The sequence below is a fragment of the Pyrus communis genome, chromosome 14 (assembly GCF_041283825.1).
Source record: "Pyrus communis isolate YQ-2024b chromosome 14, ASM4128382v1, whole genome shotgun sequence".
Classification (NCBI taxonomy): Eukaryota; Viridiplantae; Streptophyta; class Magnoliopsida; order Rosales; family Rosaceae; genus Pyrus; species Pyrus communis.
The window spans coordinates 222,859-248,879 of record NC_142578.1 but is presented as its reverse complement, the minus strand read 5'-3'; the positions used below and the strand labels follow the sequence as shown (position 1 = coordinate 248,879).

The following is a 26,021-nucleotide window of genomic DNA, read 5'->3' as shown; positions in this document are numbered from 1 at the left end:
AGAACATATGCTATACCACATATATTCTGATCACAATAAAAAATTTCTTCTAAATAACAAGTTCTTTTTGAAATTGTTTAATTGATTAATTTTGTGAAAGAACGTACGTTTATTAGACATGACATGATATTAAATTTTGGAAGAGGAGAGCCGCCGTCCCCACGCCTGGCGTCATTGTCTGTCCGCTATCTGCAACGATATAGTGGTCAAAATTATAATTATGTATAATCGATAATCTATATCTACAATAGATAAAAGCCAGAGCCCCGCTTTGGGTCACGTCTTTGACAGAAAATAATAGGAAAAAATTGCCCCTTAATCAAAAAAATTCAAAAGCAGTTCAATATAATATATCAAATAATACATGAATAATTTGGTAATTTGATCATTATAAAATATAATATAAATTTAAGTGGGAAGAGAGAAAGGAATAAAAAAATGGAAGAATGAGTGAAAGTTGGAGAAATTTTTCCAAGTGCCGTTCCCTCACACATTAGGATTTGACATCTTGGATATCCTTCAATTTTATATTTCAATAAATAAATAAAACTAAATCCTAATGTGTGAGGGAACACCATGTGTCATGGTGTTCCCGGCACTTGGAAAAATTTCTCTGAAAGTTGATGGTGCCCATGTGAAGGGGAAAGAAAAATATAATAAAAAATAAGAAAAATCATGAATGTTGTGTTTAAAACATTTGAAAAGGCGTGTAATGCCGATTATAAAAAAATGTTTTTCGGACGCGGATAATAATGTGATTAAATAAGTTGTCAAATGATTGTTGTTTTTTTTTTAACAAACGATATTATCTACAACAAGGGAAATAAGGTGGACTTAGCCTCATAATAGGCTAGCAATAATGTAATTCAATCAGTTGTTTATTAAATATTATTTTCTTTATAAAAAAAATATTTTGCATGCCAATATTAATGTGATTAAATTAATTGTCAAATGATTGTTTTTTTTAACAAATGATATTATATACAATAAAGAGCTTAGCCTCACAATGTGCTAGCAATAATGTGATTCAATCAATTGTTTATTAAATATTATTTTCTTTATTCTTAATGTAAATTCTATATAAACTGATTTTATTTTGTGAATTCAGCTACTTTAATTGGTTTATGAGGGGTTTCTTCTAGTATGATCTAAAATTATTCATTTACTTCAAATATTTGTTTTTTTTTTTTGTCAATTTACACATATAAATATATTTAAAACATGTAAGTCGTGCGTAACACACTGTGATTCAAAAAATGTTTTCTGCACGCGCTCTAGTAATTAGAACCAGATAAGGAAAACTAATGATAAGGGCTTGAAAACTTTGAGTTTTAACAATAAAGACAAAATAAAGGGTAAAGTGAATAGTACAAGGATTGACTTTTTAGTGTAAAAATATGGTTTTTCGTTAAAGTGAACAGTACCAGATGTATTTCGTTAAAGTTCCCAACTATATATGTAAATTGTTCCAAGGGTGAACATTATTACTTTATTGTATATATCCAAGGGCGAACATTATTAATTGCAGATACATATCCAATTTGGAAAGGGATCCTAATCCACCAAATCAGTGGATATGTGTCATTGAAATTTGATCCAACGGCTACAAAAAGAAGTCCACTTTAAAAGTTATAATAACTTCAACTGTTGGATCAAATTTTAATGGTACGGATCCGCTGATTTGGTGGATTAAGAGGAAGAAATCCGGAGATAATCCCTTTTCCATCCAATTTTATGATTAAGTGTTTGTTCTTGGTTTTTGTTTTGGTTTCATTTGTACCCGTTAGTTTATTTTTGCGATGTTGTTCCTGATTGTAGTGCTCATCACAATTTTGTGCTGGATACTTTCTATCTATATGTTTTTACACAAAATATTTAGAACGATGAACTTGTCCTCTGTTTGCACTTGGATTGTTTGATGCAATAGCTGCGGTAGGTACTTTTTTTTTTTTTGGTATACACATTTAGTTGATCTATATCTTATGTTTAGAATTAGATAAGAAAAAAGCTTCAATCAATGGGTACATTTTGCTGCTTTTAGAGTACATATTTTTTTCTTATATTTTCACCCATAATGTCCACGAAATTCATTAGGGTACGTTTTGGTACTTTTGGGGTACAAATTTTGTTCTTATGTTTTCACTTATAATTTCCACGAAGTTCTTCAATAAATACATTTTGCTAAATGAGAAAGTTTTTTTATAAAAAAAAAAAAGGGCAATGTAAAAATGGTTACATCTTGTAATTTAGAAATGTTTTAAAATTGAAATTATGAAATAATTTTACTAAATAAATTCCTAAAAAAGGGGAAACTGATTAATGAATGAGTGTGTAATAACCCTAAAAATTAGGCAGAATTGCAAAACTTACCTAAAGGGCCGGGGACCTCAATCATAATAAAGTATTCAGGCTTTAGTCAAACAAAACTAGTGGTGAGGGATGGCAACCTAATATTACAGTTGAAAAATAAAGTAAATATTAACAGAAGGATAATAAGGATCAAAGAGGAAACAATTAGCCAGGCAGGCAGACTATACAGGTTGACTTCTCACATCAGCAAAAAAAATCAGGGAATTAAGAGGCGGAGGTTGCCAAATTATATCCGTCCGACTCCAAAAGCGAGAGAGAGAGAGAGAGAGAGAGAGAGAGAGAGAGAGAGAGAAGAGAGCATGAGCAAATTATCGGTAGATGAAGCAGCTGGAAATTATGTTAGCGGGAATATGATGAAATTACTATCATCATCATCATCATCATCATCATCATCGTCGTCGTCATCACCATCATCCAACGGTGGAAACGGATCATCAGGTAGCAGTAATCGAGCGTTGGTGGCGAAGAAGTTTCTAAAGGTGACGTTGCTGTTTGCGGCAGCCACTGTGTGTTGCTTTGGCTTCTACAATTCTGTCTACACTTCCGGATTTCTGCTCAGATCCTCTTATGACTACGCTTTGTCTGCCACCAGAACCGTAACTTCTCATCAGGCCAGGACTCTCTCTCTCTCTCTCTCTCTCTCTCTCGCATGTTCTATTTTGTGTTCATCCCAAGGCTTGTTATTTTAGTCATAATTAAGCCGGCATAATCCAACAGCAACATGTTTTTTTTTTTTTATAGTAGTTTTCCTAAAAAACGATCAATTACACATAAAATATCAAAGTGGTAGTAATTACATGTAGACTCTGGAGCAAATTAAGTAAAACAATATATTCTTCTTGTATGCTAGCTAGCTAATCCGAAATCAATATATACATAATTATGAAGGATTTGGCACTCAGATAATTATGTTTATCGATACATGTTCCAGAACCTTCCTTCATTGCCAAGAGAGAGAAAGAAAAAAGGACTTTTTGTTTTAATATCATTACCTTTCTCTCTACGTAACACATCCATGCCAATTTTTAATCCGGATTTTACTCATATTTTATAAGTAGCTCTATTTGTATATACTACTCTTCTTTTTTATCCTGTAATTGTTGATGCCACATGACTCAAAAAGGGTTAATGCTTTTACACACGGAGTGGTTGTCCTTGTCGTGTGGCACCCTTTACTCCCCTCAGGGTCGGGGCCCAATGAAAAATCTTGGGTCAAGTTGCTGTACCACCGGGCATGTCCGACCGTTCTCACATACTTATGAAAATCTCTATAATTTTATCTCGTCACCCAACCTCACACTGATCTCATATGTGTGAGTTTCTCTGTAAGGATAACCCTATCGAACAATCCCTAGGGCCTGGCGTTGTGGTTATGCAATGCCATTACATGGATCAGTTAATTGATTTGATCTTGATGACGCAGACCAAAGTAGAAGATCCATTGGACACAGTTCTCAGAAATGCATCCATGAAGAACAAAACCGTTATCGTAACTACTCTAAATGATGCATGGGCAGAACCCAATTCAATATTCGATTCCTTTTTAGAGAGTTTCGAGATCGGAAGTAACACAAAATGGCTGCTCAAGCATATGGTGGTCATATGCTTGGACAAAAAAGCATATGCGCGTTGCTTGGCATCACACCCTCATTGCTACCAACTCTACACTCAAGGTGCCAATTTCACCAGCGAAGCTACTTTCATGTCTTTAAAGTACCTGGACATGATGTGGAGACGAATCCAATTTTTGTCTTCTATTCTCGACAGAGGCTACAATTTTCTCTTTACAGTAACTCCCTTGATCTAATACTCATAATTTTCCATTGTCTCTCACCTACCAATTTACCTATCTATATATCCAATTTTCACTTACTTTTTTTCTTTCCAAAATTGGATGCACAGGACACTGATATAATGTGGCTACGGAATCCATTCCCACGATTCTATCCAGATGCAGATTTTCAAATTGCATGCGATTACTTCCTCGGTGATTCTTATAGCATGAAGAACTTTCCCAATGGAGGGTTTACTTATGTAAAATCAAACAATCGCACGATTCAATTTTATAAGTTTTGGTACTTCTCAAGAAAGGCGTATCCAAAGATGCATGACCAAGACGTTCTCAATGAGATCAAATTTGATCCCTTCCTCACCCAAATTGGATTGAAAATGAGGTTCTTGGATACACTATACTTTGGTGGCTTCTGCCAGGCGAGTAAGGACTTTAACCAAGTTTGCACAATGCATGCCAATTGTTGTGTTGGCCTCGAAAACAAAGTCAATGATCTTAAAATTTTGCTTCAAGTTTGGAGAAAGTACATGTCCTTACCTCCTAATGCAACTGCCACACCACAGCTTTCATGGACTGTTCCACAAAATTGCAGGTATACATATTATATTTTATCGATTGTATTCAATTGTGACTTTTCTTATTATATTTAGGAAACTGATTTTCACCTTTTTTTAACTTCTAAGAAATTCATGTTTAATCCTAGTCATGTTGAGTTTTTTATCCCAACATTTTCTATATCTTTTTCCGCATTGGTGCAGTCGTATCGTAGTGGGTTCCCGGCCATCTTATGGTTCCTATCCGATGTGATGAAATTGAGGGAAAATAATTTTTTATTGTTCTTTAAACATTTTCTTCAAGAACTATGCGGTTTGTTGTATTTTTTGTTTGTTTCTTTTAGAAGTATACGATTTGTCGTTTAATATTGAACCTTTTTCCTTCGACTTTGTTATTGGCTTGAAGCACTTCCTTCCAACGCCTTGAAAAGCACTCGTGACAGGAAGAGAAGGGAAAGGAAATTGCACAAAATTCTTACAATCTGTAGAGCTTTTGCAAGATTTAGTTACAGGTAAATCGTATACGCATATGTGTACACACATGTATTTAATTAAATTGGCCTCGAATACATCTAATATACAAGATTAGTCGGAAAACATTTCTACCATATTGCATTGTTTATGACGCGCGTTCCAAATAGAATAGACGTAGTAATTGAAACTTGATTTCAGAAGCATGGATCTGACGTTTTGTATTTTATGTTGTTATTTCAGGTAGAAGGACAACGGAAATGGCACCTTGGTGATCAATTATCATGTCATCTTAATACAAAATTGATTAATACGAAACTTACTCAGTTTGCACTACTCTTTGATTTCCAGTTCTATATATAATGGAAACACAATGATAGGCAACTCCTTCCTCCCATAGCCATGCATGAGCACCAAGGCCGCACAAGTAAACATGTCATAAACATTATAAAAATTGAATAGAAAAAATTCAGAGGTATTTGGTAACCATTTAGTTTTTTCTTTTTAATTTTTTTTTTTTTTTTTTTTTAGTTCTCACTTTTTGTGTTAATGATAGAGATAAAATAAGAGGGACAAAGAAGAATGAATGAATGATGGTGGGAAAGACATAGAAGAAATTTATAATAAAAAACACACAAAATAAAAACCAACAAAATTGATAACCAAAAACCATTTAAGTTATCACTTTCAAAATGTTGTTTTCAGTTATTATTCTTTATTTCTTTCCCTCTCTTTTTTATCACCATTTTTCATCAATTTCCTCATAAACTCCTCATAATCTCAAGCACAAACAGTAAAACCAAACCTAAAAACAAATTGCCACTACCAAAATGGGACTTGCGTAATGCCTACTTCAACTTCGAACCTGCAACTTGAAATGTAAAAAAAAATCAGAGTTGTTCTGTGATGTGTGTGTGTGTGTGTGTATCCGAAAGTCCAATGCCGCAATTATCTACCAATTCAATCCCGGAATTCGACGCTATAATATATACAATTGTGCGTAATGACTACTACTCTGGTTTGCTTTCCTGCTTTTCGCAGCAAGCTAACACATGTTTCTTGATTTAGAAAAATCTCTCTAAGATCTATACATATAAATTAAGTACAATACTTTATATATAGCCAAGTCTAACGCAGTTTGGCATATTACAGCCCAATATTCAAGAAGAAAAAGGGTGTAAGTTGAAAAAGCATCAAGAATGAGAAACTCGGCGATTCTTGATACTACTGGGAAGAGGATTAATGTACGGACGACACTGGTGTTTATGGCGGCAGCAGCCGTCGCCGGTTGCTTTATTGTCTACAATTTTGTGTATCCCACTGGAGTTCGTTATGATGGATTGGCACCACACCTCCCCTCCTGCAAAACCACAACCCCTCCACTTCAGCAGGCGAGTACACTCTAGTCTTCTTAATTCATTAGTTATGTCTCACTAATTAATCCCTTTCACTTTCTACTCCACAAATATATTAATTATTTTAGCATGTAAGTATGTAAGTACATATATATAACATGCATGCATGGTTATCGGTGCATGCAGGGCAACCAGCTGGAGGATATGGATCCATTAGATAAAGTTCTGAAAAATGCATGCATGAAGAACAAAACGGTTATAATAACTACGTTAAATGATGCATGGGCAGAACCCAATTCAATATTTGATCTCTTTCTTGAGAGCTTTAACATTGGAAGTAACACGAAATGGCTGCTCAAGCATTTGCTAGTCATCTGCGTGGACCAAACAGCATATTCTCGTTGCTTAGCATCACACCCTCATTGTTACCTACTTTACACTCAAGGTGCCAACTTTACCGGCGAGGTATTTTATCTGACTCCCGATTACTTACAGATGATGTGGAGAAGAACCCAGATTTTGTCTTCCATTCTCGATAAAGGCTACAACTTTGTCTTTACGGTATGTATATTAAATACACATGTCACTCTCCTTTCTTAGTCCTTAAATTCTTCCAATTTTTCCTTCCTTCCTTTTCCATGTATGAACTACTTAGTGAAATTGATGAACAGGATACCGATATAATGTGGCTTCGAGATCCATTCCCATACTTCTATCCAGATGCAGATTTTCAAATTGCAACAGATAAATTTCTAGGAGATTCTTATAGTTTTAAAAATCCTCCAAACTGTGGATTTGTCAATGTAAAATCCAATGATCGGACTATTGGGTTTTACAAATTTTGGTATCTCTCCAAAAACACGTATCCAAAGACGAATGAGCAAGATGTTCTTAATAGGATAAAGTTTGATCCTTTCATTGCGCGATTGGATTGAAAGTGAGATTCTTGGATACAAAATACTTTAGTGGATTCTGTGATCCAAGTAAGGATGTTAACCAAGTTTGCACAATGCATGCTAATTGTTGTATTGGTCTTGAAAACAAAGTCAACGACCTTAAAGCTTTGCTGCAAGTTTGGAAAAAATATATGTCGTCGCCTCGTAACGTCACTGGCACATCACAAGCTTTATGGACCGTCCCACAAAAATATTGCAGGTATATTTTATCCATCAGTTATGAATCTTCTTCTGTTAAGCCTATTTCTAATTTCATTTTTATCTTTCGAAGTTGCAGTCCCATTTCTAATTTCATTTGGAACTTAATTATACGGACTGTTGCTTTACATATATATATATACATATATATTGACCCTTTGACTATCTAATTGACTTGAAGCACTTCCTTCGAACGCTGGAAGCATAATAAACGGAGAAGGGTGAAACTATAATAAGATTATTCCAATCTGTGGAGCTTTCGAAACATTTACTTACAGGTAAATCTTATACAATGTTACGTTATCAAATATCTTTGAAACTTAATTTGAGAACCATGGATGCATACATGAATCTGACGTGTATAGTTCTACTTTATCATGTATATTGTTACTTCAGGTAGAAGAAAAAAGAGGGTTAAGTTCAACAATGGAAATTGCTCCTTGGCGATCAAATATATGTCATCTTGCTCATGATTATTACAAAATTTATTTTGCAGCTGTTTTTGTTTTGCAATGGTATCAGAAGTGAATTAGTGAAAATGAATATGCCCTCCATTTATGAATTATGACAACGGGAATAAACGAAAAGCCATAAGTGTGAGATTTATAATGTGTAATTTGTATGTATTATGTAAGATACACAAACACCTTTGCGTAATGTCTATTTCAACTCCAAATAGTAAGCAACTTTGAAATGTACAAATCAGAATGGATAGATACGTAATCTAAAATTTCAATTCTATTTATTCACATATCTCATCCGCTAACATGTGCAGAAGCGTAGTTAAGGTTACTAAATTAATTAGATTAGTAACACCGTTGCGATATTTGACTTTCACACAACTTTTTTCCTCACACTTTACTAAGAGCAATCCTTAAACAGGTGGAGTTGTACTATTACAAATCTTAAACGGATGAGATCACAAGAATGGAAAAAGCCATTGTCCTAGAGTCGTTGATGGCTTTCTGTCAAGCAATCGAATATCTATACTAATACTAGAAAGGAGTAACTCCGCCGACCCATGATAATGGACCTCCGAAGGCTTGGTGAAGGTAGGGTTTTTCTACCATGATTGGAAGCATCGACTCTATGCATTGGCAATAGAAAAATTGCAAAGGTTCTTGGCAATAAGATTACGAAAATAGAAAAGTTACAAAAAATATCATTTTGGAGGTGATGACTTCATTTGAAAAAATATAAAGTTGTTTTCAAAGGAGAACACACTAGGAGGTTTGGAGGGTTAGTCGACGCTCCAAACTTAGGTGAAAATTCATGGATAACTTGGGTATTGTCCATTTGAAGGTTGGAGTTGGCCTTCATACATGTCCTCCAAAAGTTTGATAAAATAACTCAAAGAAGAGTTGCTCTTCTTATTATTTCTTTTTAAAATATTACCTGACCAAAATGATGCACTATAATTTTTAAAAAGAGAAGATTCGCACTTGCAGGCTGCAGCTAGCAGCAAACCCTAGTCCCCAAACTCACTTCCAAATTTTCAATTCCAATTCTCAATTTCCATCCCACCAAACTCAATTCCTAACGCCCAAACTCCTACCATCCCACTCCAGCGATCATTTCGACAACCACCTAAAATTCATCTTTCAAATTTCAAAGTAAGTTTTTCATAGCTAATTCAAATTAAATTTCTTTTATGAATAATTAGATTTGAATATTGTGAAAAGTCCATTCCGTAACCGAACAATTGGATTTAAAGTTCTTTTATGATCAATAATTAGATTTAAATTTCTTTGGTTCTACTGATTGCTATTGTTTCAATGGAGGGAGCCTTTTCTACTATGAATATTGTGGAAAGTCCATTGTGCAATCGAATGAGAGATCAATGGTTGAGTGATAGTATGGTGATTTATATTGAGAGCAATGTTCTGTCTTCCATTGATAATGAAGCTATATGGTGTTTTCAAAATATGAAACCGCGTCGTGGACAATTGTAGCTTGTATTGTTATTCGTTTTATAAGTTATAAATGATGGAACTATGATTTAAATTTTAAGGTTATTATATGTCTAATAAATGTTTGTGGACTTTTACACGTGACCCTTTGAATAATTTTTTCTGAATCCGCCACTTGTTTTCACTTTCAAAATTTTGTTTTCATTAATCCTTTTTTCTTTCTCATATATAAACATCAACAGTGAAACGAAACTAAAAAGTAAAAACAAATTGACACTATCAAAATGGGACTTGCGTAATGCCTACTTCGACTTCGAACCAGCAACCTGAAATGTACAAGTTAGAGTTCCTATCGGGAATCAATTAATGCCGCAATTGTCTACATATTAAATCTCGCACTTTCAACGCAACCCGCTAAAACCAAAACTCGTTGCTTCAGTCTTGGTTACATTTCGCAGCTGTCGCCGGTTGCTTTACTGTCTACAATTGTGTGTATCCTCCGGGATATCGTTCGTTATGATGCCTTGGCAGTGGCACCACACCTCCCGTCCTGCAGACCCACAACTTCCTCCCAGCAGGTGAGTACAGTAGTCCGCTTAATTAATTACTATTTAGTTATCTCTCACTGATTCATCCCTTTTACTCTGTACTCCACAAACAAATTAGTTACGTTAGTACGTAAGTACGTGGGTACATAACACACATGCATGCATGGTTATCGGTGCATGCAGGCCAACCAGCTAGAGGATATGGATCCATTGGATAAAGCTCTGAAATACATGCATGAAGAACAAAACGGGTATAATAACTACGTTGAATGATGCATGGGCAGAACCCAATTCAATATTTGATCTGTTTCTGGAGAGTTTTGAGATCGTAAGTAACACGAAATGGATGCTTATTGCTTAAGCATTTGGTAGTCATCTGCATGGACGAAAAAGCATATGCTTGCCTAGCGTCGCACCCTCATAATTACCGACTCAACACTCAAGGTGCCAACTTTACTCGCGAGGCAGTTTTTATGTCTTCCAACTACTTACAGATAACTCGGAGAAAAATCCAGTTTTTATCTTTTATTCTCGAGAAAGGCTACAGCTTGTCTTTACGGTACGTAATTTTCCTTCCAATTTTTGTTTACTTTTCCAAATTAAAATTCGAAAATTGAAAAAAGCTAGTATGGTGATTTGTTTTAATTGTTGTTAGATTTTGCTGCATGCATTGCATATCGGAATGCACAGGATAATGATATAATGTGGATTGAGATGCATTTTTACAATTCTTTCCAAATGTAGATATTCAATTTTCATGTGATTTCTTCATAGGTGATCCTTACGCTGTAAATATTTTTCGCAACACGGGACTTTTCTATGTAAAATCCAATGATCGAACTGTCCTACTCTATAAGTTTTGGTCTCCAGAAATACGTATCCAAAAAAACCGCAAACAAGATGTACTTAATGAGATAAATCTGATCTCTTAGTTGCTCAGATTGGATTGAAAATGAGGGTTTCTGATACACTATACTTTGGTGGCTTCTGTCAACCAGAAGGGTTTTAATCAAGTTTGCACGATGCATGCTGATTGTTGTATTGGTCTCGAAAACAAAGTCAATGATCATAAAATTTTGCTGCAAGTTTGGAGAAAATACATGTCATCGCCTCATAACCTAAATGGTATAGCACATGCTCCATGGACCGTTCCAGACAATCTCAGGTATATTTTATTGATCACTTATGACTTTTTTATTTCATTTTTAAGCATGCAACTTTTTGTTTCGTTCCTCTTTAATTAACAGAATTTAATGATTCTTATTCAAATGTGTAACTTAAATTGCGCTGAAAATATTAGTGCTCAAGATCCTAACATTGTAAAAATAGCATGTGTAGGGATGGTTTTGGGCATCCTTTCCTTAAACTTTGGTTCTTAGGACAAGTTGGACCGATGCATATGTCATACAAAACCGGAGTGGCTGTATCTGATCCGTTGGGTTTGTGATGGGCCGCCTGGGTTGTATTTTGTTTGGGCCTGACCTAGTGCGACTTTAAAAATAAAGGCTATACTATATTTACAGGAGGAGAAGGCGGTGGTGGAATTTTTGATTGGGGATTGCGTTTCCGGAGAGTTTTGAGAGAGAAAGAGTTGGGGAAAACAGAATCGAAATCAAAATTTACAAGGGTTAGGGGGAATATGTCGGATCCATTCGAGAGAGCGAAAGGAGGCAGATTGACCTTCAAAGACGGAACTCTCGCCACTCGCAGCAAAGCCATCGACAAGAAGAAGAAGAAAAAGAAGAAACAGCAGCTTCAGGAGCAGCATATGAACCCTAACGACGATCCCCAAGTGGTGGCTGAGGACGGAAGCGCCGAAGCAGCAGCAGCAGTAGTAGAAGGAACTGGAGGAGGAACAGAGACGTACACCATCGACGCAGCGAAGCGGATGAAGTATGAGCAGCTGTTCCCGGTTGAGGCCAAGAAGTTCGGATACGATCCCAAATCCGTTGAACGGAAGTCCGTCGAGGACGTTCTTGACGACCGCGTCAAGAAGAAAGCCGACCGCTACTGTAAATAACTATCAGTTCTATTTTACACCTGTCCGATTCCTCTTCCTTGTTCTTCTTCAATCTTTCAGGTCCGTCCCCTTCTTCTTTTTCTCTGTACAAATTAATCGTAATGTGTTTCTTTGTTGTTCTTAATTTGTTGGGTGTCACTTGAATTATTGTAACACTAAATCGTAATGTGCAGCCGTTTTGTTCCGAAGTTGTTGTGTGTCACTTCAATTACTTTGAATTTGAATTGAATAATCACTTTCTTATCATGATATTAGTTGTCACGATACTAGTTATTACGATTACGATTGTGTACACTGAAACAAACTATTCCGATTGCATCATGAAGTTTCTACAGAGCCCCCTTCTGAGTTGTGCAGATTTGGCACTTGAATAAATAACCATTTTTCTGTTTGGTGTTCATGACTTGAATACCATGTCTGGTATCTTTTTTGTATAATAGAGTTGCCATGATATGAATGTGTGTTCACAGTTACGAACACATTGTGAGGCCTATAATTTTGTCATTTCCTCCGTCTATTTTTTTCTGCTCAGAGGTCTCATCTATTGACCCTTTTGCTTTGTTGTTACGGCTTTAGAATCATTATCAATCACGCCCCACCACAACTCTTTTCTATTTTCTACACACAGTATGATATAAAAGTTTAGCATCTAGTATGAGCAGAACCTGATTAAGAGTTAAGAGTTGCACTGCTAGGCTTGTCGTAAAGGTCTATATGTTACCTGACCTGTTTTAGGAGTTATCCTACATCATGATCATCTTGCATCCTATTCATTCGATCAAATGCTATGCAGCTTACTAGCCAGGTGAAGTGGCCTGATTTTCGTTCTACTGCTTTATGGTGCATTGTTTGCTTTTGTTCGTGTTGCAAGTTTTTGTGTGACTCGAACCCTCTCTTTGTTGCCTTCCGGATGAGTGTGGCATGGCATGCGTGAGCACGTATAAATTGTTTCCTTACGGTATAATATGCTAAGCTGCAAATTTTTTCTGTCATTGTTATCAGCCAGTCTAACATATTTTGTTTAATTCATGGCAGGAACGGCACGGTGGAGTTGTTGCATTTGCACGAGCCTTTGATTAGAGACTGTCATTGATTAAACTCACTTTGTTCTGTATACTGAAGTTTTAATTCATATATTGCTCTATGCTTATTGTTACCCTTTAGTATGTTTTAGGGCCCTATGTTTTATTAGCAGGATAAGCTGCATCCAGTTTGTAAAACAGGAACCGAGCATTTGTGCTCTATTTTATGTACCCGTATCTGATCGCGTGTTTTTACTTTTCACTGTCATAATTTACATTCAAATAAACAGTTGAACATTAACAATGAGCCATTCATGGCAGATCTTGGGCATCTGGACATGTAAATATGTCTCGTGTATGAGATAATGTTGCGCTCCAGTGTTGACATGACAATATTTAGGGAACAAAAAAATTACAAATATGCGACCAACTAGCTTCGAATTATTGTTGTGGCTAGATGATTCAGTTCCTCGTTTCTGCTACATTTGCTGCTGCTGTTTTTTCCTGTAGCAGAAGAGTTAGGCCGATGTAGATTCCGGAGACCGAAGGCTGCAAGCTAACTTTCGATGACCACTGACACCAAACATGCCTTTTCCATTGTTAGAAAAGAAAAGGGAAATTCGTCCCGCTCCACCATGCATTGCAACAATCCAACAGCCAACAGGAAGACGAGCATGATGCCCAACAGTTGCTTTGGTTTAGATAAAGTGACGAACCGTCCCGAGGATTTACGAGTCTGATCAAGCCGTCAACCGGCTGTGTGGTATCGAATCTCGATACGTGTGCCACTTCTTGTATCTCTGGAACCCTGGAAGAACAGGTCTAAGTCGAGCAGCAGTTGTGCAGTTGGAACAGCAGCATCCTCTTAAATCCTTCACACAGTTCATACAGCATCTGAAATAGAAATCCTTACATAATTCAGATGGTAAAATGATACTTAGGCAGTGACGCTTCAAGTTGTAGGAGGGAGGGAGGGATGGATGGAGAGGGAATAGGTAACAAAAGGAACTTACAGATACAGCAGATTGCAGTCGAGATTTGCACAGTTTCTATGCCTTAACTCACAGACTTGTGAACTACATATATAGCATCTAGCAAACGTATTATTCTCTGAATCTACATGCGTGCTTGCTTTAGTCGTGGTTTCAGGATTGTAGGCAGGCGGTGGGAGAGAGAGACGAGAGTCAAATACGAACAAATTACCAATCCACTGGACAGGACCTTCATTCTCCAGATAATGAGAAACACCTCCCTTTAATGTGTATAGATTTTGAAAGCCCTGTTCTCTGGCAGATGAAATTAAATTACAACTTAATGACCAAAATAAGAAGGGCGAGAGAAGAAAGATAAAGAATTGCTTCCAACATCACAACACAATCCGTTCCATCACAGATTTTCCCATTAATAATGCAATACAATCATCAATATACGTCGCAACAGATGGAGGGTTACCTTAGGATTGTGGAATATACATCACAACGGATACCTCCAGTGCAATACATCAATATATCTGTCTTTTCTTTGTCAACATTTTCTAACGGATCTGCGGCAATGACCTGAATAAGCATGAACAGAGACAGAAAGTAGTATGTTCACATCCGTCACTAGAAAATGAAGTTTCTACTGCCTTCAGAACATATTATTGCCTAAATTCTCGTATCTCAAAAAGTATAGGCTGCGACCTTCACTATATAATACCACAGAAGTGCGGCTTGACCACAATCTAAGGGAACCTCCTAATTGCTAATGTGCCTGATCTTAATCTCCATAGCTAGGAAAAAACCTTCACAGCAGAACTTCATTTCAAACCATTACACATCAATATCCTTACGGCTATGGGACTTCTTCACAGCTTTTTTATTTTGCCCAAACAACACTAGTTCATGTTAACATGTCATTGAACTAAAAGTCACGTACCTCTGGTTGCGATAACCCAAACGAAGTGCTCCTAAAGCAGTCCACATCAGGTCGCCGAGCCCCTTCAAAATGACCAACATCCCACTCATAACCTGATTACAAGCAGTGACAAAATCTTCAAACTTCTGTGGCTGAAATTATGAACACGATTAATATGACTGACGTAGAGGCTACAGAAATAACAATAACTGCATGCACAATTGTACATTAGAAACATGACCAAGGCCAACATGTCAAACACAAAAGAAGAAACAACACTGTTAAACATATCTAGCTATCAAAACCGTTCAATGTACAGTATGAGCAAATCTGTATGATACACTCAAATTATCAAACCATCAATACACAATTGAAGGGAATCGCCGGATTAACGATAAGAGGAAAAATCATTTGAAATTATAAGGCTGGGAAGTAAAATACCATTTCTCACATCCAATAAAATCTGGTTTCTTTTAAGATTGTCATTTGATGCATCACTAGTTGTATTCAATGATTCCAATCTCTTTCTCCATTCAGATGGCGATAGAGGCGTTGCTCGCATTGAAGGGTCCAGCAAAGGAAGATGGGAAATGCCCCCTTCTAACTGCAAGCGGGGGAGATATGTGTTATGACATTAGCTACAAGGAGTAGAAGAAAAAGAAGAAGTTGGCTTTTGGTGCTTGCCTGAACCAGTGAGGGCTTATACCGCAACTTGAGTTTTGGAAAGGCGTGCCCATTTGTTGCTGCAGAAATCTGCACTAGGATGCCAGAAAATCTCTCGTCCCCCCTTAACCATTCGACATATGCAAGTGCATCTCTCAACGGCCCACTGTACTGTACATACGCACAACACAGGATATCAAACACACTTCTTATTGTTTTGTCTTGCAGTAATATGTATGGTTCATGAATTCAGTTCAGTTATACATACAATCCGGCTATGGACCGAACGTCGTCCACAGAGAATTTCTGCTCGTACACATTACAAAAGAAAGCAATATGCTATAAAAAGAGAGGTTATAACATTATATAAGCATTCATTCGTTCATTCCATTGATTTCATAAACACACATTAAAAAAAGAAAGCAATAAGTACCTGTGCATTTATCCCTTGTTCATTCAGATATATCCGTCCTCGTATGTCGAGGTCCTCTACGAAAGAGAGATGCTTGGCCACCTCCGCCTCTGCGTCTTTGATCATCACGAAATGGTAGAAATTCACCACCACCAATTCGTTATCCTCTCCTCTGCTTTCGTAGCTGCACTTGCATTGCAAGCCAATGCCCGCACGACGTCCTCCTTTCCATTTTCTTCTCTCTGGTAACCAAAGGCATTGTCTTCGCCTCTGTCTTTGCCTCTGCTGGTTATGCTCGTCGTGAATTGAGAAGGAAAAGCGAGCTGTTTGGGAGGAGGAGCAGACTGGGAATTCGAACGAATCTTTCTTTCTTCTGCCCACCAAAGCAATTTGAGTAATTGTGAAGCTCACCGCACCGGATATAACCGCCGGCGCCGGAAAACTCCCTCTCATCTTTTCTCTCTCCTCTTATCTGTTCAGTCTGTGAGTAGTGAGTGAGTACTGTGCTGTGTTGATGGGTGGAGAGACCGGAGACTCGGTGACAGTGTGTTCCATTTGACACGGCGTCGTGTTAAGGTTGGTTTTATTTGTCCAGCCCAAAGACTAGAGGCCCAGTTCAGACGAGTCAAAGCCCAATATAGACGGCGTCGTATTGGCTTAAAATGTCCGAGAAAATATAAATAAGAATACGGTTTAACTTGACTCCGACAAATTCTAAAAATTAGGTGGATAGATTGGTCGTCTAAATTTGTTCAGTTCGAGCGAAATCGGGAAAACAAAGCAATAAAAAACCCTAACCCTAGCGGGGTTGCAATCAGATCGTCCGGTTGCGGGAATTAGAGGATGGGAGCAAGTCGGAAGCTCCAGGGCGAGATCGACCGCGTTCTCAAGAAGGTCCAGGAAGGCGTCGATGTCTTCGATAGCATTTGGAACAAGGTTTGTAGCTTCTTCTACCTTCCTCGTTTGCTTGCTTACAGAAACGCAAATTCCAACTGATAAAACGACTGATGCGTGTTTCTGTGCAATGCGGTTAGGTTTACGATACGGACAATGCGAACCAGAAGGAGAAGTTTGAGGCCGACCTGAAGAAGGAGATTAAGAAGCTACAGAGGTACAGGGACCAAATCAAGACTTGGATTCAGTCCAGTGAAATCAAGGATAAGAAGGTCTTTCTCTTTTTACTTCTCCCAACTGTTTTCCATTTGCAAATTATAAGTTTTTCTACCTTGGTTTGTACTCGATGGTTTTGGACATGACAATTAATTCATTTTTTGATGCATGTTGACGTAGGTGAGTGCCTCTTATGAGCAGGCTCTGGTGGATGCTCGCAAACTCATTGAGCGCGAAATGGAAAGGTTTAAGATTTGTGAAAAGGAGACTAAAACAAAAGCATTTTCTAAAGAAGGATTGGGCCAACAACCTAAAACCGTAACTACTAATCCTTCCCGTTTCATTTTATTCGCACCTCGTTTTTAATCATTCGGGAATTTTGTTTTTTGGTAATGCTGTTGTGGCAATGCTTATTTCTCCACCTTGAACACAGATTTAGCTCTTTTACCCTTATGATAATCCATTTAGTAGCAAATCAACTTACCGTGTTATTCCTTTTTATGATAGGATCCGAGGGAGAAGGCCAAATCAGAGACAAGGGATTGGATAAACAACGTGGTATGTGAAACAAAAGATTTTTCTTGAAGTCTGTTGTTACCTACTTCTGCTGCCTTAGAAGCCTGTGAGGCTTGACTATATAAAACAGTATGGTTTAAGATGTCTGCTGCGTTTGTAATTTAAATTATGTCTGCATCATATTTCATTCATTGCATGATCCATGTTTTATTTGTGTATAAGTTTTGGCTTGTGTGTTCTCGTGTCTGATATATATTTAATTATACGTATAGTGCCAGTGGATGGTTGTGAAAGGTGGAGTTCTTTAATTGATTGATGGCTGTCATTGGTGCTTGGTGCCACTGATTGTCTTTTTTGAAGTTTTATACGTTTGTGGTTTTTTTTTTTGTTCAGTTATCCTTTAGATTGCAAATGTTTGTTATGTCATTATAACTTGTCAATAATGGTTGTTCAATCATATCTGATGAGATTGGTTTTACGATTTATGTATTTGAAACTATCCATTATCATTTGGTGAGTATTTTTGGTGTTTCATTGTGTTGAGAAGGTTGGGGAGTTGGAATCGCAGATTGACAGCTTTGAAGCTGAGATTGAAGGGCTAACTTTCAAGAAAGGGAAGGGCAGGCCACCCAGACTGGTAGGAGAAAAAACCTGCATTCTTAGGAAACATGTGGTTTCTGCATTCTTTGACAATTTATTTATGTTTATTTTGTCTCGCAGACCCATCTAGAGACTTCAATTACTCGGCATAAGGCACATATAATGAAGTTAGAACTTATCTTGAGGCTATTGGATAATGACGAGCTAAGTCCTGAGCAGGTCAATGATGTTAAAGACTTTTTGGAAGACTATGTGGAACGCAATCAGGTTTATTGTGCTTTGAAATTTATCTTTGTTTTTTCAGCATCAATAAATCAGCATACAGAACACTCTCAATCGAGGTCATGAGTGCTTTTCGATTACCTATATCAGACTTTTTGATTTTGTTATGTTATTTTTCAGGAGGATTTTGATGAATTTAGTGAAGTTGATGAGCTTTACAACACCTTACCATTGGACAAGGTGGAGTCCCTTGAAGATCTGGCCATTATTCCTCCTGGTCTTATCAAGGTACTTTTTTGTTTTGCTGAATGCAAATTTCTATTCAAGGTTCTTATATTCAGTCGGAGGTGTAATTTATTTAATTTTTCATTACATTAGAAACATATCTTGTCAGTTGAGATAGACATGTGAAAAAAAGAAATGATTAAAAAGTCTTTTTAAACCAGAGTCCCTTTTTTATGAAGTAAATATTTGCTTATGCGTTTGTTAATTCTTTATTGACTATATAATTGCAAGATACTAGTTAGTATGCTTTTTTTTTTTTAAAATCTCAACTTAACTGGCCATTCTATACAAGTTATCCTGCTACCATAGGAGGAATGGATGAAAAATTGGAAAGTAGATGGTTTTTGTGGCCTTCCTTATACCGCACCTCATTCAACATTATATTTATATGCCAGGTCTCATCTCTGTTAACTGAGTTCTTAGTTAGGACATGTGGTTGACTCATCTAAACCTATTCCTAATTGTTTCTTTAAGTTTACAAATCAATTGTTTGCTTATCAATTTTGGTATTTTTGTTATATGGATTCCATTACCTTTCATGGCATCAGGTATCATATATATTGTAGTATTTTAATGACCACGTCAAAACCCAGTTTGATTTTTTATTTTTGAGGGGCAGGGTGCACCGATGCTTTGCTTGAAGACTTCTTTGGCACCACTCGCATCTACAATGCCTGTATGTCCTCAAAATCTTGAGTCAATGGTACTTGAATGAGTAGGTTGTTGTATAGTTGAAGCCGTGAAATTGAAGTTTGCATCTTTAGTTTTTGATATAAACAATTGCATCCATAATTGGTGTGATGCTGCAGAATGCTGTTAAGATGTGTTTGTGGTAGACGTTTTCTGATATATAACATATCTATGGGTCAATCATGTTTATCTTTTTAGTAGATTTTAAATCTAAATTGGTAAGCAATTGAACGAACCTTTGGTTTAAAGGAAGTTTAAATTGAATAAGAAAGTCTTTCCCCCCTCTGTTTTCTCTCTTAGAATATTTTAGAACTTGGAGATATGTTGATGACCTCTGCTTCCTTTCTGTAAGATGCTGTCTGATGTTGCTGTACTAAAGGTTAATCTTTCTTTTCCAGCCCGCTGTTACTTCTACTAATCAGCTGAGTGTTTCTGTACAAGAGCCAGTTGAAGATACAGTTTCCCAGGACAGTAATGCTGATAACATTCCTAGAACTCCACCTCCTAAAAGTGGTGCGCTTTCTTCGTCTCCTGCATCAACGCCAACTGGGAGTCATGCAACTCCTGTCTCTGCAAGTGTTTCAACTCATAATCTGCCCAGTGTGCCAAGTGTTTTGGCCATTCCAGGTTCGAATGCTGTTCGGGTTGTCACAGAGAATGCAGGGGCTGCTAATTCTTCATCTCCTGTAAGCTTGTCTGCTTCTGTGAAGGAAGAAGAATTAGCAAGCTTACCTGGCCGTAGACCATCACCATCTCTTTCTGATGCTGGACTTGTAAGGGGCATCAGTCGAGGTGGCTTCTCTGCACCAATTCCATCTAGTATCCCTGTTAGCTCTAGCAATGTGGCTCCTAGTAATAGTGCCCTTGGTGCAGTTCCTTCAGTTTCTGATGTGACCAAGAGAAATATATTGGGAGCTGATGAGAGAATTGGGAGTAGTGGTGTGGTGCAGCCGCTTGTTTCCCCCATAACTAACAGACTGATCTTGCCTCAAGCAGCCAAGGCTAGTGATGGAAGTGCTCCAGTTGATTCTAGTAATGCTAGTGAGGCTGGTATACCTGGCAGAGCATTTTCTCCGTCTATGGTCTCTGGCATGCAGTGGAGGCCTGGAAGTTCCTTCCAAAACCAAAATGAAGCAGTATGTAAATTTTTACTAATAAGGATTTCTTCGATCTTTCTCTCTCTATCTCTCAAACTCTTCATTAATTTCCAGTTTTATACGTAGGCTGCATGGCCTAATGCAACCTCGAATGTATACCATTTGTAGAATTGAAAATATGCTTGTGTTTTGCGGCTTTGCCATTATATTTATTCTTAATCTCATTGCATTCTTGGATTCAAATTTTATGGACTAGATAAATTTTGTGATATTTTAAGTCAGTTAACCAATTTTCAGGGAATGTTTCGTGGAAGAACTGAAATAGCACCTGATCAGAGGGAGAAGTTTTTGCAGCGGCTCCAACAAGTGCAGCAACAAGGTCATAGTACCATGCTTGGCATGCCTCCTCTTGCTGGTGGAAATCATAAGCAATTTTCTGCACAGCAAAACCCACTTTTGCAACAGGTACTGTACTTTGTAGAATCAGCTGTTTGTGTTCCTTCTGATTCAGTGAAATGTGGACAAATGTAATCATATCAAACTTTCATGGACACAGATTGATATTTTTTTTTCCCACAATAATCTATGTGGCTGCACTTTGTTGATCATCCAATTCTTTGCACATTGCTTTAGTTAATATCATGAATAAATAATATCCATCGTTTATTACTGAATAAGATATGCTTATTTGGTGCAAAGAGTTATTATAGATGACATTTGATTATATGTGCAGTTTAATTCTCAAAACTCATCAGTGTCTTCTCAAGCTGGCCCTGGACTAGGAGTACAGCCCCCAGTTCTCGGTACTGTTGCACCTACCACCTTACAACAGCAGCTAAATTCTATCCATCAACAGTCTAATCAACAGCCATTGATGTCAAGTGGACAAAAAGAAGGTGGTAATCTTCATCCTAATTCAGTTTGTGATATTGTACTAATGTTTTCTATTTTTCTTTTCTTTATTTGTGCTATCTTATCATGACTCTTCTATTTATTGTTTCCACAAAGAAGTGAAAAGACTGAATTGAATACAGAAAACTAAAATACATAGGAATTGTTTTGTAATGAAAAAAAATTCACAATCAATAAAGAATGGCAGTTTCTTGTCTAAACCCACACTACACCAAACACTTGGGATTAAATTTAAAGTGGCGGACTGTACTGATCAGCCCTGTGTAACATGGATGCATTATCATCAAAACTGAATGATCTGTTTTATTTGATGCAGATGCAAGTCATCCAAAAGTTGAGGACCAGCAACAACAGAATATACCTGATGATTCTACTGCAGACTCTACCCCTAATTCTGGACTCGTAAAGAATCTAATGAATGAAGATGACTTGAGCGCCTCATATACAATTGATTCTCTGGTATGAATATTTTCTTGATTACTATATATTATGATTTGTTGCCAATATTCTTTTATCTTTTTCTATTTGATTTTTAACTGGTTCTGAGGGAAAAATTGTTGTAGTGTAGAGCGGTTAGTAAATCTTTATCATTGTAGTTGTATTATTTTTTTCAAAAGATGTAAAGGCAGAGCAAGATGAACAGGTTGGCTACTCTCTGTACTACCTGCCCAAGTGGAATACAGAAGAGGATAGGCGTCAAACTTCCCCTATTCCAAAACGCTCTCAATATTACATAGCATTCTGACCACTTGACATTTAGCAGTAAAAAACTTATTTGGACTCTTGTAAGTTTATTTGTGGAACAATGGATGTGGAATGTGGCTTGAATTTTGTTACTGAACTTATTTTTTGAAGGCCGGAGTTTCTGGCACTTCCACAGAGCCTGCTCAAGTACCACGAGATATTGATCTCTCTCCTGGGCAACCTTTACAATCCAATCAACCTTCTGCTAGCCTTGGTGTTATTGGCAGAAGAAGTGTTTCTGATCTCGGTGCAATTGGTGATAACCTTTCTGGATCAACTGCTAATTCTGGGGGAATGCATGATCAGTTGTATAACTTGCAGATGCTTGATGCTGCTTACTACAAACTTCCACAACCCAAAGACTCAGAACGTGCAAGGAGCTATAGTCCAGTATGACCCGATTATATTTATCATTTGATCTCCCTTTTACTGTGAATAAGAGTCGTGCTTTTCTTTAATACTAATCTTCATTCCTTTTGCCATCAACAGAGGCACCCCGCAATAACACCTCTTAGCTATCCTCAAGCACAAGCACCTATTGTTAACAATCCTGCCTTCTGGGAACGGTTAGGTCTTGAACCATATGGCACTGATACGCTGTTCTTTGCATTTTACTATCAGCAGGTACTTATTATAAATTGTATCACATTCAACGGTGTATGATAAATCACTATAAAGTATAAACTTGTGCTCAAGTCCATTATTGTCTGCAGAACACTTATCAGCAATATTTGGCTGCAAAAGAATTGAAGAAGCAATCTTGGAGATACCACAGGAAATATAACACTTGGTTTCAACGACACGAGGAGCCAAAAGTTGCCACGGATGAATATGAACAAGGGACGTATGTGTACTTCGACTTTCATATTGCAAATGATGATCTACAACATGGATGGTATGTTTTACTTATCCATTAGTTTCACGTTCAAGTTTCTTTGTGTCGTCGTACTTGGTGTTGTGGAGTCTAAGTAGTCAGAATTGAGCCTCCACCCCACTCCCGGGCGCCCTGAGAATTTGGGGACCCTAGGCGAGCCTTTGAATTGGGGCCCTAGAGTTCTTTGACTACCGACCCTTTGTACATTGGTATGTGTAAAAAAAAAAAAAACAATTCGGTAAATACATGAACAAGTTTATTTTAACATCAAATATCATTAAAAATTAACATCAAAAGAAGAAAGATATAAAACGTTACTCAAATATTACACATCTCGGGTTTTAGACGCAAACGTACAAATTAAGTGTACATAATCTAAATTTTCAATCAATTCTTTTTCAATTGCCTGTGATTTTATTTTTTGATATTTTTATTGAATCTGAATGGTAAAAAGTCAAATATGTATATATATATATATATTCTCGGGTTTGCTTCCCATTTGTGTTAAATTATTTAGATTTGTGGGTTGTTTGTGACAACACACTTACAATCACACTCGTTATAGAAAAACTGATATTGTTATAGAAAAACAATCAGTTAATGTGTTTGACATTTTTGTTTTCATTGATGATATAATGGATTTAACTATGATTACGTTTTGTTGTGGTACGTTACGGTACAGGTGCCAAAGGATTAAAACAGAGTTCACTTTTGAATATAACTATCTTGAAGATGAACTTATTGTATAGAAGATGTTGAGAGGATGCTACAGCGTTGATCCTGAACCCGTCATGGTATTTGACATAGTTCAATTGGGGGAAGATGTGAAGTGACCTTTTATTAAATTGTTTGGCCGTTTGTTCTGTGCAGGTTAGGTTGTATAGTAAGAATGGGGCTGGAAATTCTTTCTTTGGGGCTCTGCTTCTTGACCGAGTACAGCTTGCTTACTAGGCTTAATGTTATTGGTCGTATCGAGTGTTTTAATCTTTCAACTGTAATGAAATACAACAAATACACTGCTTGCTGTTTCTTCAAAACTCCTCTTAGTTGAGTTGCCGAGTTGGTCGTGCGCGGTATATCATGGTGGTTTTGTCTGCTCTTGCAATATGACGTGGTGTGCAAAATTGATGATGGGTTGCACAAGGTACGTGTATACTTAGACTATTTAGTTTAACCTTACTTTCTTTCCAAGGCTTATAACTTGAAGTAGCACTTTAGCACTAGTGCGGAAAATCATTATCAACACAAATTATTGAGTATCTTATCGATTGACAAAAATGACACCAAAGTAGGCTTGAGTTAGTTATTTTAGAAAATAAGAAAATCGATCTCAAATCGTGATTTATTGCTTACAGTTTTTGTCAACAATTAAAATTTTGAACATATGCAATTTTTTTGGTTTACCCGTTTAAGAAAAGTTTTTATATAAGTTCTTTAGAGGCAGTTCGACTATTTATTGATAACACAAATATTTTTCATGTGTTGAGTAGAAATATAAATAAATGTTGGCGGCGAGGGAAAGTGATAGCCGAGTTTGAAAAATCACTAAATACTATACAAATTATTGAGAAGCTTATTGATCGACACGAAAGTAGGCTTATGGTTGTTACTTTAGAAATTAGCAAAATTTATAAAGTGATTTATAACTCAGTTTTTGTGAAAAACTCATATTTTGAACATTTGCAAATTTTTTGGTTTACGAATTAAAGAAAGTTTTACAAGTTCTTTAGAAGCAATTGGACATTTTATTGATGCACGTAAGTATTTTTTTGTGTCAAGGAGAAATATAAATAAGTATTTTTTATGTCCTACAGAAATTATTGAGAAGCTTATTGATCGATGAAAATGGTACGAAAATAGGCTTAAGGTCGTTACTTAAGAAATTAGCAGAATTGATCTCAAATTGTGATTTATAGCTCATAGTTTTTGTGAAAAATACAAATTTGGGACATTTGCAAATTTTTTTAGTATTGCGCAATAAAGAAAGTTTTGTAGTATTGCGCAATATAGTAATGAGCCCAAAATATTGTTAAAATGGGGTTCCGCACTCAACAATATTAACGGAAAGTATTACTTTAATTTTCGAACTTTACAGTGAGGCGAAGGTGAAAATAAACAGTTTGAACGATGATTTATGTATGAATTTTTAAAAACTGACAAAAAAGCGAAAGTGTTAATCCACTTTTTTGTCAAAAATGCAAAATTTTTATTTTCACGAAATATTTTCCATGAGCACTAAGAAAATTTATCATAAGGAAATTAGAAGCGGATTTACGATTTATTGTGCATATTTAGTAGACTATTTAAGTCGAAAACTAAAAAAATGAGTGAAAAGTGTAGTAGGGAGGCCCAAAACATTGTAAAATGGGGTTCCACCCTCAAGAATATAACAAAAAGTATTACTATAATTTTCAAACTTCATGGTGAAGCGAAGGTGAATAGTTTGAATGACGATTTATGTGCAAATTTGTAAAAACCGACAAAAAAACGTGAGTGTTAACCCTTTTTTTATACAAATATTATATTTTGGTGAAACATTTTCCGTGAGCATTAAGGAAAATTTATAAGGCAGCTGGAAGTGGACTTAAGATTTTTTGAGCAACAAATGTATATTTAGTAGATTATTTAAGACGAAAGCCCAAAATATTGTTAAAATTGGGTTGTCCCCTCAAGAATATAACGGAAAGTATTACTATAATTTTCAGACATCACGGTGAGGCGAAGTTGAAAAGAAATAGTTTGAATGACGATTTTTTGGTCAAAAATGAAAATTTTGATTTTTGTGAAATATTTTCCATGAGTGT

The 26,021-nt window shown here is 36.6% G+C and overlaps 5 protein-coding genes and 1 pseudogene across 6 annotated transcripts; 5 read left to right on the top strand and 1 right to left on the bottom strand.

Moving 5' to 3' along the window:
* The first annotated feature begins 2,458 nt into the window (after positions 1-2,458).
* On the top strand, positions 2,459-5,523 carry LOC137713580 (uncharacterized protein At4g15970). Its single transcript, XM_068452895.2, has 5 exons — positions 2,459-2,981; positions 3,794-4,159; positions 4,273-4,754; positions 5,123-5,228; positions 5,431-5,523. The coding sequence occupies exons 1-4, from the start codon at positions 2,670-2,672 to the stop codon at positions 5,154-5,156; spliced, it is 1,194 nt and encodes a 397-aa protein (XP_068308996.2). The 5' UTR covers positions 2,459-2,669; the 3' UTR covers positions 5,157-5,228; positions 5,431-5,523.
* A 758-nt stretch (positions 5,524-6,281) lies between these two features.
* Positions 6,282-8,447, top strand: LOC137711940 (uncharacterized protein At4g15970-like). The gene is made up of 5 exons (XM_068451093.2): positions 6,282-6,578; positions 6,729-7,103; positions 7,214-7,697; positions 7,878-7,974; positions 8,093-8,447. The coding sequence occupies exons 1-3, from the start codon at positions 6,387-6,389 to the stop codon at positions 7,475-7,477; spliced, it is 831 nt and encodes a 276-aa protein (XP_068307194.2). The 5' UTR covers positions 6,282-6,386; the 3' UTR covers positions 7,478-7,697; positions 7,878-7,974; positions 8,093-8,447.
* A 1,942-nt stretch (positions 8,448-10,389) lies between these two features.
* On the top strand, positions 10,390-11,408 carry LOC137712445 (uncharacterized protein At4g15970 pseudogene; annotated as a pseudogene).
* A 269-nt stretch (positions 11,409-11,677) lies between these two features.
* Positions 11,678-13,451, top strand: LOC137712785 (uncharacterized). The gene is made up of 2 exons (XM_068451947.2): positions 11,678-12,234; positions 13,210-13,451. Exon 1 carries the CDS (start codon positions 11,794-11,796, stop codon positions 12,172-12,174), a length of 381 nt encoding a protein of 126 aa, XP_068308048.1. The 5' UTR covers positions 11,678-11,793; the 3' UTR covers positions 12,175-12,234; positions 13,210-13,451.
* On the bottom strand, positions 13,446-16,620 carry LOC137712786 (rhodanese-like domain-containing protein 8, chloroplastic). Its single transcript, XM_068451948.2, has 7 exons — positions 16,189-16,620; positions 15,777-15,926; positions 15,534-15,696; positions 15,114-15,205; positions 14,649-14,752; positions 14,210-14,482; positions 13,446-14,090 (listed from the first exon to the last, which is right to left on the bottom strand). Exons 1-7 carry the CDS (start codon positions 16,618-16,620, stop codon positions 13,937-13,939), a joined length of 1,368 nt encoding a protein of 455 aa, XP_068308049.2. The 3' UTR covers positions 13,446-13,936.
* Positions 16,621-16,713: 93 nt separating this feature from the next.
* LOC137712564 (uncharacterized) lies at positions 16,714-24,324 on the top strand. Of its 2 annotated transcripts, XM_068451653.2 has the most exons (17): positions 16,714-17,103; positions 17,202-17,333; positions 17,458-17,595; positions 17,785-17,835; positions 18,341-18,430; positions 18,514-18,660; positions 18,796-18,903; positions 19,520-19,576; positions 19,989-20,726; positions 20,985-21,152; positions 21,421-21,583; positions 21,916-22,058; positions 22,455-22,733; positions 22,833-22,967; positions 23,057-23,238; positions 23,900-24,011; positions 24,088-24,324. In XM_068451653.2, exons 1-16 carry the CDS (start codon positions 17,011-17,013, stop codon positions 23,964-23,966), a joined length of 2,691 nt encoding a protein of 896 aa, XP_068307754.2. In that variant the 5' UTR covers positions 16,714-17,010; the 3' UTR covers positions 23,967-24,011; positions 24,088-24,324. The 2 variants fall into 2 exon arrangements, with proteins under 2 accessions (XP_068307754.2, XP_068307755.2); XM_068451654.2 differs by lacking the exon at positions 19,520-19,576 and having other exon boundaries at positions 16,874-17,103.
* Positions 24,325-26,021: the final 1,697 nt, after the last annotated feature.